This window comes from Falco rusticolus, chromosome 16, assembly GCF_015220075.1.
Source record: "Falco rusticolus isolate bFalRus1 chromosome 16, bFalRus1.pri, whole genome shotgun sequence".
In the NCBI taxonomy this organism is placed as follows: domain Eukaryota; kingdom Metazoa; phylum Chordata; class Aves; order Falconiformes; family Falconidae; genus Falco; species Falco rusticolus.
Genome location: NC_051202.1, coordinates 4,138,144 through 4,156,525, shown reverse-complemented (window position 1 = coordinate 4,156,525; position 18,382 = coordinate 4,138,144). Strand labels below are relative to the sequence as shown.

The following is an 18,382-nucleotide window of genomic DNA, read 5'->3' as shown; positions in this document are numbered from 1 at the left end:
TGAAAGAAATGCAGCTGGTTGTATAACAAAGAGTACAAACAGTAAGATGAGGTTAAAAAAAATCCCTACTCCTGAACTTTTTAACTCTTCTAATCCTTGCCCTGTTGTCATCCTGCCCTAATTATTCCCTTCTGCTAAAAGCATTTCGTTCTCACTGTGGCTCTGCAGTATGCATTACATCATTATTAATCAACTCTAAGAAAACATGAAAGGTCACAAAACACCTTCAACATTATCTGTGGTTTTTATCTTTGCCCTTTAACTCCCCTTGGGCAGTTATTAACTACAGGGTAAACCTTGAAGATCTGCTTAGTGTTTCCTGAGGCAAAAATCTCAGGAGTTTTGCCTAAGTAAAGAGTAAACTCTTAGCTGGAAGAGCTGGCCCTCGTAGTGATCGGCAGAAGCGTGACTATTGCAGAAGTCAAGGCTTCTGTTTTAAAGTCCATTGCATAACCTAAGTATTTTTCTTTCCCTCAATGCTGCCTGCTCAGCTGGAGCTGCAGGTAGGTTTGGTTTGCTTTTTTTGTTTCGTTGGGTTTTTGCTGTATCTAATCAAATGGTACGTACGTACGACATTGCCTTCCATGTTGTTTTGTCCAACTTCTGTTTAGTGTTTCCTGATTGAGCCTGCATCGTAACTTGTCACATTTGTTCTTCTTCAAGTGACCGATGCCCAGAACTAAGTGTTATATGATAACAGTTTGCATTCTTCTAGTTCTTTTCATACTGACTGCAAATTTAAGGTGAATATTATAGGAGTAAACTGTACTGCTATAGTTTAAATACTATAATATCCATCTTAAAATTTTGGAGGATTTGTTTGCGCAATTCTTTGCACTGTGTCAATGTTATCAGTTAATGAGACAACACTTAGTTCTCTTTTTCTGTGTTTATGGTTGATATCTAACCCAAGAGCCATAAAACATTTCACCCTTCTGCAGCCTTTGAGATAGCAATGGAGCTGTGTTGATTTACATGGTGTAGAGGTCTGGCCTGCTATCTTACCAGTCAGGTCACTGGTAAGGCACCCGTGATCCGATAGCAAAGTACAGGAATAGTGGAATTAAGAACTTGAAGTGCATCTCGTCAACTCTTTGGTTTATTAGCATATCCCTGTAGGTAAAGGGAAAATTATGTATTTCTGACTCGAAGAAACACATTAATCTTTACAGAGCACACATCTATCTTTCCAGCTCACGGTGTGACTTACAGCAGATCTGTGTATTTCCCATTGTCTCCGCTTGTAAAATGGAGAATGGAGATGATGATAATTCATGGGAGGGCTCCTTTGGGGCTCCTGTATTAAACTGTTAGCATTTTTTAAAGAGCAAAACGGTTGCTCTCACGTTCCCTTTCTTGGAAGGAAAGTATAGGTTTCCCTCTGCAGTTCAGACAGTGAAAAAGATCGTTCAGGTTTGCTAACTTAATCTCTAGTGCAGCATTTTGCAGTATTCCCAAGCTGTTCCCTCATTCTAGCAGAAGAGCTCTTAACTTCATTTTCTCAGTGTCAGCTGTTGGCACACACTTAAGGGACACAGCAAATGTCAGCCCAGACATTCCCACAAGAAAAGGAGAGAGGAAACCAGGGAAATACGTTTTCAGAAGCCTTGAACGCATCTTGTGGAGAAGTATGTAATATTGAACGTGTGTAAGCGTAGGTGCCAGCAGTGTTCTAGTGCTATTTCTCTCACTACTATGATGTAGATCCTGTCTGTAACATCTGAAAAGAGAAGACCACAATAAACGACAGTGTACAGGTCTTATTTTGGAGGAGAGTAAACACTCCTTAGACTTCTTGCAGAGAAATAGCAATATTGCAGTGTACTTTGAGTACAGTATGAGTGATGTGTGTAGTGGGAGTTCACACATGCAGGGACATGACTGACTTCCAGCTTTGCAGCTATACTACATCGAAGTTCTCATCCAGTATTGAAATGCAGGTGCAGGGCTTGTTACCTGTTTCTACAGGCATCGTGTCCAACAGCATTTGTTCCTCCAGCAGACAGTGCTGGTATCAGGACTCGGAGGGCTCTACATCGTTTATCTGAAGGCGGGAAAGGGAAGAGGCAATAATTGTGAAATGTTTTGGTGTGTGCTTTCCCCTCAGTCTACCTTTTATGTAACAAGAGCTAGGGGCTGAGCACAATTGTGCGCAGTAGGAGCGAAGGAAAACAGGGAAGAGCAGCCCAGTATGTTAAATTTTAAAATTAATATTTGCACAACATGTGTTATGCTCAACTCACAATATTCTTAAAGTTTCTTGCAATACCAGGAAAAGCAATTGGAAGTTTGACTGTGTATAATCAACTGCCCTCTGAGTGGACAACAGAATCTATCAGAGTTCCTCCTGATTTAGCACCAGTGTGTGTCTGTCATCTTTATTTTCAGGCTCTTGCACATGATATATGCTACATGGCAAAGAGAGGCAAATTGCTCACAAGTTCTTACCTGTTGCTTCTAAACCTGCCATTCTGCCCCTGCTGTAATGTTTCGAAACTATTCTTCTTTTTGATAATAACGAAAAGGCTTAAGCCAGCATCTCTTGAATGTATGTTCTACCAGAAGTTTGCAGGCAAAATGCTAAACCACTGCTGCACATCTCTGTGGTGATTTTTGGTGCAGAGGCTGATTTTGTAAAGGGCTGTGGAATTTCATAAAGCCCTGCTCCTGAGTGAAAGACAGGGTGCTAGCTCGCCATTCCTTTGTAAGGTGGCTGAACTTGTGACCTGATCCCCAACAATCAGCTGGAATTGCAGCTTTTCTCAGGCCCAGGGCTGTACTTCAGAGAGGACTTAGTTTTATTTTACAGAAAAATGCCATACCAAAGACAAAAGTTAGCTAAATTGGCAGAAAGCAGGGACTGGAGAGGAAACTCCTCTACTGCGTTCTCCTAACTCAGTCTGTAACTGCAGGTACGTCCCTTAACTTCTGCCTCCCCTTCTGTAATATGGAGGCAGCATCTATAATGCACGAGCATTTTTTGAAGTTTAAGTTCACCGATCATCTGGTATATTTAATCTTGAAAATATTTGGGTGTGCAGTCTGTACTTAATAATATAAGCTAATGTTTTTTCAATTCTTTTTCAGAATGCAGCTCTTCAGCACCTGTTCATAAGGAAATCCTTTCGTCCATTCAAATGCCTCCAGTGTGGGAAGGCCTTCCGTGAAAAGGACAAACTGGATCAGCACTTGCGGTTTCATGGACGGGAAGGGAACTGCCCTTTGACTTGTGACATCTGCAACAAGGGCTTCATCAACAGCAGCGCCCTTGAGACCCACATGAAGTTCCACATGGACCAGAAAACTTACTCCTGCATTTTCTGTCCCGAGTCTTTTGACCGCTTGGATCTGCTTAAAGACCATGTGGCCATCCATGTCAGTGATGGCTATTTCACCTGCCCTACCTGCAAAAAACGCTTTCCAGATTTTATCCAGGTGAGATGCTGTACTGATTTGAAGCACTGCCTTTTGGGTCTCTCGCAAGCACTCTGTTTACAAATTTTTCAGTACTGCCCTTGTGTAATGCTGCATGTCAGTTCATTCTCACAAGATAAAGGGGTCCAATGTCAGTCAAATTAAAAAGGAAGAGTGACCAAGCACTGCTAGATGTTGTCTTATGCCACTGAAGTGCTCTTTCCACTTAAATCATCAGATGTGTTACTTCAGTCTGGCCTTAAGTACTGTACTGTGGGAGGGTGGTCCCTCACTCCCCCAAAAATGCCTAAAACAGAGATTCCAACTGCTTTGGGTTGGTACAGATCCATGGCACAAAAAGGAATTGTCTTTTGCTGTGTGCAATTTGTACTTGAATACACCTTGTCCTTTGTCACTAAAACTCTGAATAAGAAAAAAAATTGGGTTTACATCTTTAGTCCCTTGACTGTTTTTGTCAGGATAATTCATTTGAACACCTTGTAGAAATGCCAGAACAGATCAGGATGCTCTGTTGCTTGACTTTCCCCCTGGGCTTCAGCTGGGTACTTCATTCTCCTTCTCCCTGCACATTGCTAAGGAGAGGTTGCACCAGAGTAGAGAGTAATGTAACTACTTTGTGCAGCATGCAGAGCCGTTGGAGAAGATTAATAGAACTTAAGCATTGTATTTTGATGTTCAGTAAGAAAAACCTGAGACATACCGTGCAGAAATTCTGTGTCCTTCATAGGGCCAAAGAGGTTGATACATCTTGCTGAGCTGCCTGACCTAAATTGAAAAGTCAAGTAATAGGAACTGATAGACTATCCAATAGGCTAAAGAGGAAAGGATGGGGAAAAGTGATTTACTAATATAAATCCTGGCAACAAACCTTTATCTTCTGTAAGTGTTGAACAAGGAAGAATGTTGAGGATTCAGAAATTTCCTGTGAAACTGATAAAGTCAGAAGATGATCCCATGGCTTTTTTCCAGCTATTCAGCTCTATTTTGTAATTCAAAGATGACTTTTTTCATTTGGTGCTATGTGAATAATTAAGTCTAGTCACCATAGATTGCTGCCTGTTTAAATACTTTTATGTGGAACAGATTAAGGTAGCACGTTCTTCTGTGTATGATCAGTACTAGAAGATAAAGGTAAAGATTTAATTAGAGATCCATTTCTTCAGTAGTGCTTAGATTTCAACTGTCAAACCTCATTAGTTATTTTATTGGTGGGGGGGTGGGGGGGATGGGGGGAGCGGAACCCTCACTAGAACTTTGCAGAGGTCAAGGATAGTCCCAAAGTATGCAAAAGTAATTGCCATGCAGTAATGGCATGCAAATGCTTTTCTGTCTTAGACTTTTTTTTTTCCTGCCAATTGTAATTGCAAGCTCATTCTTTCTGATTGAAAAGAATTAGTCCATGCATTTTAGATTTCTTACAAACGATTTAAAGATAATGAACCTCTGATGAACGTGTGAACTCAAGGATGATTCAGTAAAACTGGTACATCGTGGACTTTTGCTGCCCGTTAAGTGCCCAACTGTGCAATAGCTGACGCCTTCAAGAGTCAGTCCTGAGGAAATGAAATCGTCCATCCAGATGCATAATAAAGATGTTATAGTTGTACAGAAACTATTGCCAAGATATCAACTGTTCTGGTAAAATACTTTGTAAACCAAAGCAGATTAAAGAACTCCTAGAACCTTTTTCCATTCTTTCTCTTTCCTTTTTGCTAAGAGTTTCCTAGAGTGTTCTGCCACACACTCCTCTTTTGAATAAATTCCATTTTTCTATGATCTGCAATTCTAGGTCAAGAAACACGTACGCAGTTTCCATTCAGAGAAGATTTACCAGTGTACAGAATGTGACAAGGCTTTCTGTCGTCCTGACAAGCTACGACTCCATATGTTGCGACACTCGGACCGCAAAGACTTCCTGTGCTCCACGTGTGGCAAGCAGTTCAAGGTAAGAAGACTCTTGGCCAGATTGTTCCTGATACAGGTGGAGAACACCATTCTTTACCCTCCTTCAAGTAGATAGGCTCAAGTTCTCAACGGTGGAAGAAACTAATGCGCAGCTTTGCAGGCAAGTCTAGCATGTGTACGTGTGCTGTGTTGTGTGTAACAACATTCATTTCTGGTGAACAGGGGGCGAGATCCACTCCAGCATGCTCTGTTGTAACAGGGTGTCTCATCTGTCAGATCTTACTTCTAATAATTTAATAGCAAAGAGAGTTTCTGTCTGCTCATTAGAACTGGGTCGTTATACGGCTCAGTTGCCAGGTGCTTGGGTTGCATTGCCTCTATCAGTTTAGTTAAGAAAACTTCCTGTTGGTATCAGTGGATTAATAATATTCCTGGGTGAATATTATTAATCCACTGATTAATACTGATTAATGCCACTGTGTCCATGGCATCCATCTTGTCAGCACATGACATCCAGATGCCTTTCCAGATCCCACCAGAACAGATGGAGCAGATTGTGAGCCAGGTAAACCATGGTGGCAGCAGGCTGCTCCTTGTCACGGATACTGAGGGACTGGGTACTTTTGGGTGAAGAAGCACATTCAAAGACAGCGTGTGTCCAGAGAGGCTGGATTGCATGCGGGCAGTAGGTTCTGTACTGTTGTAGGACATGAAGTGGTCCTTGGTCAAGAGTGTGATTTGATGCAAGTTTCCAGCCATACAGAGCTGAGCACTAATATTTTAGATAAAATCAAAGAAAAGCCAGAGCAGAGGGGTTTGTTCTTACGGATGCTGCTGAATTAGCATTAGTCTGGCTCCTGCTTTTGTGGCTGAGCAACCTCAGCTTGGTTTGAAGGATAGACCTAAGCCTGAAGGGTTCCTGCTGAACCATCTAACCCTGAGCATGCAACTGTATCTCACGGCAGCACTGGAGAGGAAAAGCTGTCGAGAGATCTGAACAACTTGCGCTGTGGCTCTCCCTTGTAACAGGTAGTATGGCAGTTAAGTGGTGCTGATATTTTTCTCCCCGATTGCTCCTTCCCTAGAGGAAAGACAAACTGCGAGAGCACATGCAGAGGATGCACAATCCAGAGAGGGAGGCCAAGAAAGCTGATAGAATCAGCCGCTCAAAAACGTTCAAGCCTCGGATAGCTTCCACTGACTATGAAAGCTTCATGTTCAAGTGCCGACTCTGTATGATGGGTTTCCGCCGCAGGGGGATGTTGGTGAGTGTCTGTGCTCCAGCTTCTCTTACAACTTCTGTACTCAATTTTGGTAAATAGTTAAGGAGTGAAGATGGAATTCCAATGGTCAGAACACAAGGATGCTGTGGAACTGAGTGGGTTTATAGCTGAGTTGAGATGGTACATTTTTTTCTTTTCTTTTTTTTTTTAAAAAAAAAAAAACAAACTGGGTGTCTTACCTCTTCAGCAAACATGCACCTTGGCATGTTTAATCGCCTCTGTATGTCTGGTTGTCCCTACCATATTTCAACATTAAGTAATGCTGATTGATGTGTAATGCATTTAACAGAACATGAGATTAATGTATTGCCTGGTTCAGCCTTACAGCCTCAGTGTTCCCGATTTTCCTAATTTGTTTCTTCCCCTTCTTGAGGGGCCTCTCCTGGCCATGTCCTGTAAGTGCTGCTGTATAAAAGGGTGTTGGGCGGCAAGAGATCTTATTTGCAAATAATTTGTGAAGGTTGTGATCTCAGCTCACAAAGGCCTCCCCAAGCAGAAGCCCTTTATGTTACCTTGCTCTCAGCTGTAAGAGAATTCTGGAAAGCTATTTTACCCTTTCCCACCTTGTTTGGATTAGAGAAACTGTAAATGAGATATAACAAGATCGTGTTTACCTTCAGCAGCAGGCTGCGAATGCACAATAACCCTTGCAGCAGCAAATGCTTCCGGTGCTGCTGGCTAGCATCATTACAGTTTTGGTTTGGCTGTTATCCATGACTAGGAGAAGCAGCAATTGCTTTGGCTTCCAGCTATAATATGCTGTCTTGTTCTTTGGTGTTTTTTTTTTTTTTTCTCCTAAGGTGAATCATTTATCAAAGAGACATCCAGACATGAAAATAGAAGAGGTGCCAGAGCTCACATTGCCCATCATCAAACCCAACAGAGATTACTTCTGTCAGTACTGTGATAAGGTATGGAAGAAAGTCACCGCTTGGAGGGTAGCTCAGTCCTAGACCTGTGTGCAGCTAATTTGTCTCTGCATAGAAACATCTGGCAGGGTTTGTAGCTCTTTTTTTTTTTTTTTGAGGTGCTTGCCAGCAATGTTCCTGCAATACTGTCCAAAAAAATCGAAGATGAAATGCACATAAGGCAGCTGAACACTAATTGAAAACTGCGGTTCTCCTTTTCTGCTGTCATTGGAGTTGGAAAACTTAAACACTGTGGTCCAGCAAGCAGTCACTCACCCTTAGTCCTGTATTGCTTTTTGCAACCCAGGCCTCAGTATCCTAGCTGCCTGTAATTCCTCAACACTAATTTCTTCTGGTTTGTGTCACGTCTAAAAGTTAGAGTCTCTATCCCCTTTTATTTTAAGCTGCTTACTTAGTCGCATGCCAGTAATTCCCAGTGTTCAGTGGAGCCTGAAGCTTCCTCTGCATTGCTTCTGGGTTCCTGTTCTTATTCCCTGGCCTTTGCTGTTTATGCATGTGGGCCTTTATTTACCAGGGAGTGTATTTTGACTGTCCTTATCCTCAGTACATCCCTCTATGATGCCCCCTTCCTTTTGTTTAAAGGGGAAAAAAAATCGGTGGTTTTAATTTGTGTTACAGAATATTAATTTTTTAATGTGCCTAAAAAGAATTTTAAAATATGTTGACCACTGAAGGCTGTTAAAATGGTTTGCTTTGTGTGAGAGTGGAGGCACCAACCCTTATGACATGATGATCAGTGGCTTCTCTGACATTTGACCTTCAAGTATCAGGCAAAAAGGCTTTTCCTCTTACCTTCCTATCCTGCTTTGATATTTTGTTGTGGCATACAACATGTTCTCAAATGGCTTCTGTATGCTACACGAGGAGTTGCTTTTACAGGCTGATTAAACACTGGAAGCTGTATGTATATTCATGCGTTACACTGTAATTGTGTGGGGATTTAACTAAGTGTATTGTCTAAAGCAAAGTGCAGACCTTCCAGGTAAAGATAACTGGTAGCTGTTTTCTGTGCAGACATCAGGATTACACAGTTTTCATTGAAAGTCTTTACCCTGCAGGTGTACAAGAGTGCCAGTAAACGCAAAGCACACATCCTGAAGAACCATCCTGGTGCTGAGCTACCTCCAAGTATCCGGAAGCTGCGCCCTGCAGGCCCGGGAGAGCCAGATCCCATGCTGAGCACCCACACCCAGCTGACAGGCACCATAGCCACCCCTCCGGTCTGCTGTCCTCACTGTTCCAAGCAGTACAGCAGTAAGGTACAGGGCTTGTTTCATAACCGCAAAAGGCAGCCTCTCCCTGGTGATGCTCTTCCACTGCGGTCTGTCATCTGTTGGTCTGCAAGCAGAGCTCTTTTATTCTGAGTCAGAGTGCTGGTTTCTTGCTGCATGCTGACAATAGAGGTGCAGCCTGCTTTTTTTATGGCAAAAAGATTCCCCAGATAGAGAGCATGAGTTTGAAAGAAGAAATTAAAACATTATCAGAGTGCAGTCACAAACAGAAAGGCTTGGGAACTGCTCATTAACAGTTGTGAGGGAGAGGAGTAGGGAAACAAAATGCAGAAAAGGTGATCTCTGGAAAAGGTCCCCAAAATATTTGGTTGTGCTGGGAAGAAAAGCTTATGGGCTGTGCTGTTCGGGGCAACATTTTGGTGTTGGAGAGCTCTAGTCAGCAGCAACTTCATGATTCTTGTTTTCCTCTTGTTGACAGAGCATCCCATAGTGTGAATCTTAATGCTGCCTTACTGAGGGAAACCGAAAAGCTGCAGTCCCCAGGGCTGTTTGATTTCAGTTGGCCCAGAGCGGAGTTACTGACCATCTAACGCCTTTCTGCATCTCTCTGTAGACGAAGATGGTACAACACATTCGCAAGAAGCACCCGGAGTTTGCTCAGCTCCCTAACACAATACACGCTCCGCTGGCAACAGCTGTCATCAGTTCCACTCCTGCCGTTCTCACCACCGACAGCACTACCGGAGAGACTGTTGTGGTAAGGACTGGGGACACGGTAGGTCAGGCCACCTGAGGGAACCAAACAGAACAGAAGCCCTTTGGTATAGTAGCCTTAGTGTTTATTTGGCAGATGTAGTTTTAAAGCGTGTGTTAGAACATTATTTGAGATCACTTCCATTATTGAGTCTGTGTATTAGTTTTGCTCTGCCAGGAATTATGTATTTATTTCTGGAGCTCTAAGGATAAGTCTCTTTTTCTGTACTCCATTCCCTTCATTCAGACCCGTATGCTACTGACTCCACATGTGCCTTTCACACGTGCCTAATTATCTCAGGAATAAACATCTCCTGGATTTTTGGGAGTGTTCTGAGGTGCCTTGCAGTTCTTGGGATCAAGAAGGACGTGTTTTAACAGTGGCTGGGGACTGGGTCAAACTAACCTTCGGACAGTTCAGTAGCAAGTGATATGAACCTCCAGTGGATGATCTCTCCACTGTTAGTACATCAGCCGCTACAGAAGCAAAAGCTGAGACAAGAAAATCAGTTTTGTGTCCTTTAGCAGTGCTGGAATGAATGCTGCACAGTTTTAAAAATCCTGTTGACCACAGTTTAAACCTTCCTATTTCAAGACTGTAACTGGGTAAAAGACTGTTTTGCTCGAAAATGGGCAGGTTCAACCAGGATGCTGTTGGCTTCATAAACCTTATTAGTTAGGTGCTAAATGTCTTCACAGACTTTAGAAATACAGTTGTCAAAAAAGTATCATCCTGGCAGGTGAGGAGGAAAGGCAGAATACGTCAGAGAAGCACCTGCTGACTTGGAAACAAAGTCAGCTCTACAAATGCAGGATCTTTGCTCCCTAACAGAATACTGTTAGGTCAGAAGACTAAAATAATTTTTTTTATTATGGTATGTTAAGTTAGCCCTTAATGGTTCTGATTAGCGTTTAGACCGAAGAGAGCGATTCTAGTGGATGATCCTGGGTGATTGCTTATGTCCCCATTTTCTGTACACATTAAGCTCTTGTAAATAATGACTAGGCCCAATGGTGTAAGCGTAGATTCAGTGTGATGAAAGAACGACAGCCCTGCAAAAGTATTCAATCCAGTAGACAATATGTGATGATGGTTCTGTATCTCTCTCTCTCTACCTGCTCAGACAACAGATTTACTGACACAGGCAATGACAGAGATATCCCAGACCCTCACAACAGACTATCGAACTCCCCAGGGAGACTACCAGCGAATCCAGTACATCCCTGTGTCTCAGTCCGCCACAGGCTTGCAGCAGCCTCAGCACATACAGCTGCAGGTTGTTCAAGTGGCCCAGGTGAGTAGCCTGCTGGGGGGATGGGATGTGCTTTTGACCACCTCCATATCAAGCCTCTGCTTCCCTGGGGCAGTAGCGCACGGAAGTTTCTTAAGGAGCAGTTATAAGAAGCGGTGCAGACTTTTTGCAGATAAACTGATTGATAATGCAAAAGGTTACCATTGTAAGCATTGTGTACTGGGCCTAAATAGTCCTGCCAGTCTTGGTCAGCTTGCTGGAGACATACTGATGCAGTCTTAACTTAGTTCTACCCATCTAGGCACCCTTGCCCGAGTCTGCTCTAGGAAGGTTTTCCAGCAACTGAAAAAGTGGGTCAGTGGGTGATCTGCTTTTGCAATGGAAGACTAATTTGTACTTCCTTGTTCTCAGTGAGCCAGAGCCAAAATTTGGAAGTATGTAAACACTTGCTTTTTCCTTTCATATCATCTATTAGAATAGTCATTCTCTATGATGCTCAACAGCCTCCTAAAAATAGAGTGTAACTAGAGTAACTGAGCTGAGGAAAATAACTCAGGCAGCTGTAAGAAACTGCCATAGCCTTCAAATCTATTATCCACTGGGTGAGACTGAAACTACCATGTGTCTGTATTTGAATCAGAAATTCCGTGTTCTCTTTGGCCCGTCATTACAAATCAGGTTATGAACGTGGCTAATAAAGGGCTGAACAGCGGCCCCAGTTAATATCAAATGTGGCTGTTCTAGTGATACAAGAGCATGAGTACCAGTTCCTGCAGCTAAAACGAATTTTATCAAGATCTGAGACTTGCAATTAGATTACTCCAATTGGAACCATTAGCAGGTGGCTCAAAAAGCTCTGCGTCAGATCAAGTGCTCAGTTTTACAGATTAAAGGCTTTTTTGAGCAATGCCATACTACAGGACTGGATAGGCAGCTCTCAAGTATGTATACATTTTATAGAAAGATACTTACAAACAAGGATAGTCCAGTGGCTGACGCTACTCCTGGTTTTCAGACCCTTTGATTTGAGTCCAGCTGCTGCCACAGACACCTTGTATGACCTTCAGCAAGTCCTTTCCACTTGGTATCACTGAGATGTAACCATCTTGGGGCCGTTACGTTTATTAAGTGTACTTCTTTGTCTTCGAGGAGCGCAGAAGTTAAATGCAGGCTTGAACAGGAGTGTTCCATGGTCTCACTTAGGCTGATACCTCACTGTTCCAGACCTTGCATTGCAGAAAAGGTTTACGTGACTGCTTCTGCAAAGAATTTGAAGTATAAATCTCTGCTTTGATTTATTTTAATTTTTCTTGACTTTTCCAGGCTACCTCACCTCACCAGTCCCAGCACTCCACAGTGGATGTTGGGCAGCTTCATGACCCCCAGACATACACCCAACATGCTATCCAGGTGCAGCACATCCAGGTCACAGAGCAATCGCCAGCGGCTCAGTCATCAACGCAGGTATTTCACTCTCCTCTCACAGGAAACGTTTTCCCTACCAGGCTGCTCAGCTTGCCTATTACATTTGCTGGTGCAAATGTAGTGGTGCAATAGTCTATGTCATTTAAAGGACCATACATGAAATGACTCTCACATGAACATATCTGAGATCATTGTGTAGGTCCTAGAGGTTCCTAGGATGTTTAGGAGTCTTTTGCTGTGTTTTTGTCTGGGTTTTTTGTGTGGTTTTTTTGTTTTGTTTTTTCCTAACAGCGTATACAAGGTAAATGGCTGGGAACAGAAAAATCTGCAGCTTAAATAAAATTAGCCAGTTTAAGGAATGCCAGCTTCCATTTATATCTTTCAATATTTGAGTTCAGCTCTTCATGCTGTTGTGAGCATTTAGCCTCTCATCTCAGCTCTCTGCCACAGACTCGCTATGTAACCTTTGGCAAGCGATGTCTCTATTTCAGTTTCCTGATTTCTGCTCTGAAGCCAATTGGGGAAAAAGGAGGAGAGCTTTGCAGTTCTTGTGCTAGATATGCTGTAGAACCCACCCTTGTGTTTTCCCATAATAAGAAGTATATGTCTGTAGCAGTACAGACATGCTTAGTACGCTGAGAATGGTTATACCTTTCTCTTCTTCTTCTTTTTTTTTTTTTTTTTTTTTTTTTTTTTTTGCCTAGGTTGGGGGTCAGCCTTTGAGTCCCTCCTCACAACAATCTCAGCAGGAACTCAGCCCCTCACAGATACAGACAACCACATCGACACCAAACCAAGCCCTCCAGCAGCAGCAAGGATCTTCGGTCCAGCACACTTATCTTCCCAGCACATGGAACTCATTTCGGAGCTACTGTAAGTGTCACTGGAGCTCTCACTAGTAGTCTGACTGGTGTGTGGGACTAGTATGTGCTCCGTTTCTCCAGCTACCGAATGGGGTAGTGTTGTCAGAGCTCATTAAACTTTGTGATTAACATCCATAGAGATCTAAGAATATAGTTTCAGACAAAGAAAATAGTTGCACTAGGTTTTCTGCTGTAGGGCCATAATGATCTGATACGTGGTTTGGGCAGGTAGACTGGGCTCCTTTATTCCAAGGAACTTGCATTCAGCAAGAATCCATGTGTTTGATGCAGCTTGTTCAAATTTGGGTGGATGCTTGAAAGAAGTGTACAGATGAGGGTGACGTGAAATGACTTCTCATGTCTGTGTGGCTCTGGATGATAGTTCTGTGATTTCTTGGGTGAGAACAGGATATGTTGTCTAGGCATGAATTGCCACATATGCATCTGATGTTAGCTGGCATAACTCTGTTGAGGCCTGAATTTTAGGAGGCTTTACAATACCGGAATTCCTATTCAACAGCCACAGTTTCAGGCTTGAAATACTGATAGAAGACTGTCTTTCAAGGTGGCCTTTGAGATTGACTGAAGACCTTGATTATGCAATTTTCTTTTTTTTTTTAGCATCTGAGATTCAGATGATGACCATTCCCCAAGGCCAGTACGTGATCACAGAGACCGCTGTAGGTACACCAGTCACCACTGTCAACACAGGACAAGTGAAAGCAGTTACTCAGGTAAGGAAAACAATCATTGCCTTTAGGGTTTGTTTGGGGGTTTTTTTTCATCCAGAATAATGTATTGGGTTTAAAGTTTTCAGTTTGGAGGTTAAAGGAATGCCGAAATAATGGCTGGGGCACAGAGTTAAAGAATAACAGTGTACCTAAAGAGCTCCAGACTGTATAGTCCGAAAGGGCACTGGCTTTCCGTAACAGTGGTAGTGAGTCCCGTGCTGGGCAGAATCTGTAGGCAGAACAGCGAAGAAATTACATGATGTGTTGAGTCATAAGCTAAGGAGAAAAGTGCTACTAGTCAAACCTAGTCATGTCGTAAACTTCAGGTTACAAAAGGCAAGAAATAATCTCTAGAGCTTCAAGGAAAAGATGGTTTTGTTTAGTATTTTTTCTGAAAGAGCATGATATTCTGTTATGTGGTGACAGTAAATAGTTTTCTGCATCTAGCTATTTACAAGGCCCACGCTGTCTGGCCCTCGTATGTATGAATCCTTGAAGTTTAAAAGCGTTTGCTTAATCACATTTGTAGGACAAAGTATGATGTAGTGGTACCGATTAGTCTCAAAAATACTTATGACTAAGCTGTGCCCATTACACCAAATTTCAGAACAGCTTCTGGAAACATTTTGATAGCTTGCTTTTATCTGTAGGATTACTAAATAGGAAGAGTTACTGCTATTTGACTTTGTAAGCAAGCTGGCACGAGAAGGCAGGCCACTGTACTGTGTTGGTATTGGACACTGGAAACGCAGCTTCTGCTAGAACACATGGAAAATAGAAAAAACTTTGCGAATAGTTGTATTAAAAATTGCTATTTTAATTTGTAGTGATGGCTTACTTATGTAACTATTTCTAACCATTCATAAATTAACCAAATGCAAAGTAGTCCAGCGTACTTGGAAACAAAGGACAAGGGTCATGTTGCTCTCAAATACATTTAAGTGAAATACAACTTGATTTCAAAGTTCCTTGTTCCTACCAGAATGTCTTCCAGCACAGCAACAGAATATTAGAGCAGAAAAGTTACAGAAGATGCAACTATTATTACCTTTTTTTTTATATTCCCTGCGCAGACTCACTATGTGATATCTGAAGGTCAGCCTGATCTGGATGTCAAACAGAACTCTTCGCTCTCCAGCGAGGTACAGGTCGGTGTTTCCCAGCCACCGGCCCACACGGATAGCCTGGAGCCGCAAACAAGCGGTCAGCAGCAAACCACCCAGTACATCATCACTACAACCACCAACGGGAACGGCAGCAGCGAAGTGCACATCACTAAACCAAGAACTTTCTCCGCAGAACATGAATGAAGAAGCCTTGCGGTGTCACTTGCTTGTACTTGTCACCTCCCCTGAAAGCCCAGATATATGGGTGTCCTGGGGCTCAATATGTTTTGAAGTATACGCTCACTTAACTTCAACTAAAATCTTGGAGCTCTTGTTAATGCTTTAAAGAGGGTTTAAGTCCCCAGCGACCGTGAAGGAGTACCCTCAGAATCCTTCTGGGATGCTATTTTTTGCAGCTTGTAACAAAAAAGACAAGAGGAGAAGTGAAACCTCTGCTTGCTCTGGACTTTATTTTTGGCATGTCTGCTGACCCTTATTTTTCCTTTTTGGAAGTGTCTCCAGTAAACAACTACTTATTTCAATTTTATGGGAAAAAGCTTGCCTAACTGAAGGCTAACTGGCAGGTTATGGTGTATGTATATTTTTAATAGGAGCCGTTAAACAGGAGGAAATCATGTAAATTGCCGGAATACGGCAGAACTGCTTCCTGTGTCTTTGTTTCAGCAGCCAAGGTGAAAGGGAATATACCAGCTCAGTGCGAGCAGACTGCCTGGAGAACAAGAGCAGCAGCAGCAAAGCGGTGGCTCCTTGCGTACATGTGTGAGGATGGATATAACGATGAAGCTGTGAAGATGTGCCGAAGCAGTCCATTAAATTATTATTTTTCCAGCCCTCGAGAACTGTTTACATGCTGTCTGCCCTGCCCTACTTTAGCAAGCAATTCCAGAAAGAAAAAGAAAAAGTGCAGTCTTAAACACGTGTTGTTTGGAACAAACAGATTGAAATCATAGCAGCACATAAGGGTAGTATGGAGCCACTATTATCTCTTTTTCTCCTCCAGTATTTGCAGGGAAAATTGCCTTTTTGCCTGTAGATGGAAAAGGCTCGGCTTAGCCTGCATCGCAGATTCTGCTGTGACCTAGAGGTAGTTGTGCTGGGAGAAAATGAAGGCACAGGAGCACACCTCTGAAGAGGCAGGGTAGTTATCTCCATTGCCACCTCATAGTGGATGTATTTTTCCCCTCAAAGACTGGATGATGGAGAGTTGATTACTTTTGATTTTTTCCAAATAACCTTGTTAACAATGCATTGTAACTCCCTCGGACAGTTCCGTAAAGTGACCAGCCCTGGATTCAGGAAACATACAAGAAACATGCTAGTGGACCACTGTTCATGGGACACAGCCATCTGTGAGGGCTGCCTGCTTTGGTAGACCTGGTCTGTGTACAGAATTCACGTTAGGTTTAGGGACCAGGAGAAAGGGAAAGAGGGGGTTTTATCTTTTAAGGCAGTGTAATTTGGGTTTTTCTTACATAATCCTCCTTAACAGGTCTGGTTGGTTGGTTATTTAACATGTTTTGGTATTTGCAAGAATATGACCACAACTCTACTGACTCCTGCTGGGATATCCTGTGTACATCTAAACCCCCACTTGCTGCCGGAGAAGTCACCCCAGAATGTCTGTGCGTAATAGAACACGTTTATTTATAAAACAAAGGCAAAGAAGGATGTTTTCTCTTAATGACCCTTGAGACAGAGAGAGGTTTGGGGTGTTTTCTTTATTCTTTTTCTCTTGTGCTGCACAGAGTGTGAACGCGGGACTCCGGCACAAGTACTCCCGCAGATTTAGGAGCAGATTACCCCTGTAAGTAAGCACTACAGGTGTTTAGAGGTTGCGGTATCAGGCCTTACGGAGTTAAACCTCTTAGTCATGAGGGAACTTCACACTCAGATGGGACAAGATGAGGTCTGGTTCCTTGCAGGCAAAGCCTTGTAGCTGGTACTGCTTGGGTAATTAACATATCTGCTAATACGGTGTGGAAGTAGTGCCTGTGCATGATGAGATAAATCAGATGGAAAATACTGGCCAGCTCAGAACTGTTTTGAGGTAGCTTTGAAGTGACTTGCCAAAATATGGGTTCATTTGTTCCTGGGATTTTGCTTCTCTGGCTGTACCACTGTGTGTGGGGCATTAATGAGGTTGGTGAAGTTAATGAGGACCAGAACTCCCATTTAGCCAAGTGCAGTGATGAGTGTCTTTAAATTCAGTGGATTTGGGAGCCTGTTGGCTTCAGCGGCAGGGGTGAGCGACTGCAGTTCCCACTCATCCATTGGAAGTAGTGTTGCTGAGGAGTTTTGAATTAGGATGTTGGACGTCGCAATCTTGTTGGTGTGGGAGAAGGGAGATTTTTGTTTTGGCTGGCTTCAGGCTGCTAAATGATTTATTGATGAGTCGAAAATGGTAGTAGTAGTAGGAAAATAGACCTGGAAATGAGGTAATCCAGGCGGATGCTGCCCTGCAGGAGCAATTTTAAAGTCTTAAAAGGTCTATAATCCTCACAGATGAACGTAACGCTTGTTCCCCTTAACAATATTGCAGATGTGGGGTTTAAAAAAAAATTTTGCTCCGTTCACCTTTGGAAAGGATCATAGAATGAGGGTAACCATGCCAGTTATTTAAACCTGAAAACTACAAGGTGTTCCAGAAAATTTTAAAACAGCCCCTTTGCATTCAAATCTTTTTTTATCAACGTTTCTACTCTGTTCCACAGCAACAGCAGTATGCTCGGGCCATCGGCCTGGCACCTGCGTTAAGGGTTTGACGGCTGGGAAAGCATCATCCCTGGAAATGGAAGTAGCTTGACTTTTCCTTCCAAAGGAGTGACGGTGATTGCACGGATGGCAGGGGCCTGGTTTTAGCAAGGTGACAAAAAAGAAAACGGACAACAGTTTGCATGAATTTTTCTTCCAGTTTCTGCAGTGCAGAAGGTATAGGATTTATTTTTTTTTTTTAAACTGGAGCAAAGCAAAGATCTATCTCGAGTGACGTCCCACAGGAGCTTAACTCTGGAGTTGCCACCTGCAAGGGCTGGATTGTGCTGGAAGACTGGCACCGCTACAGGCTCCTTGGCAGCCTAATGCTGTTCCTTGGCAGTGTTTTGGATCAGATTCTCTGTTTTCCTAGACAAAAAAAAGGCGGGGGGAAATCAAAACAAAACAACTATCAGCTACACTTGGAATTTGCACCTCTGACTGCTTGGGCTGTTTTGCTCTGCCCCTTCTCTTATTTAACTGTGTATGTTTATTGTACATTTGGTGACTGTTATCGTGTCCATAGTCTCGTGCAGCCTGGCAGGTGTTTAAAAAAAAAAAAAAAAAAAAAGCCACAAAAAACCCCGAACCACTCCGAAATTAATAAATCTTTTTTAAAAAAAAAAAAAAACAAACCAACAAAAACAAAACAAACGCTGACCCGTCTGTTCAGTTGGGGCCACGGGGGTTGGTGA

At 42.8% G+C, this 18,382-nt stretch overlaps 1 protein-coding gene across 10 annotated transcripts in view; it reads left to right on the top strand.

Moving 5' to 3' along the window:
• Positions 1-18,283, top strand: part of PRDM10 (PR/SET domain 10) — a 47,242-nt gene extending 28,959 nt beyond the window's left edge. For 8 of the 10 annotated variants that reach the window (XM_037409666.1, XM_037409672.1, XM_037409665.1 and 5 more), the window contains 12 exons: positions 492-503; positions 3,088-3,435; positions 5,225-5,380; positions 6,426-6,605; positions 7,424-7,534; positions 8,611-8,811; positions 9,398-9,541; positions 10,662-10,832; positions 12,114-12,254; positions 12,920-13,088; positions 13,700-13,812; positions 14,883-18,283. In XM_037409666.1, coding sequence (XP_037265563.1) covers positions 492-503; positions 3,088-3,435; positions 5,225-5,380; positions 6,426-6,605; positions 7,424-7,534; positions 8,611-8,811; positions 9,398-9,541; positions 10,662-10,832; positions 12,114-12,254; positions 12,920-13,088; positions 13,700-13,812; positions 14,883-15,119 — 1,983 coding nt within the window. In that variant the 3' untranslated portion in view covers positions 15,120-18,283. The remainder of the gene's footprint in view (positions 1-491; positions 504-3,087; positions 3,436-5,224; positions 5,381-6,425; positions 6,606-7,423; positions 7,535-8,610; positions 8,812-9,397; positions 9,542-10,661; positions 10,833-12,113; positions 12,255-12,919; positions 13,089-13,699; positions 13,813-14,882) is intronic. The other 2 variants (XM_037409674.1, XM_037409671.1) reach the window with 2 other exon arrangements.
• The last annotated feature ends 99 nt before the right edge of the window (positions 18,284-18,382 follow it).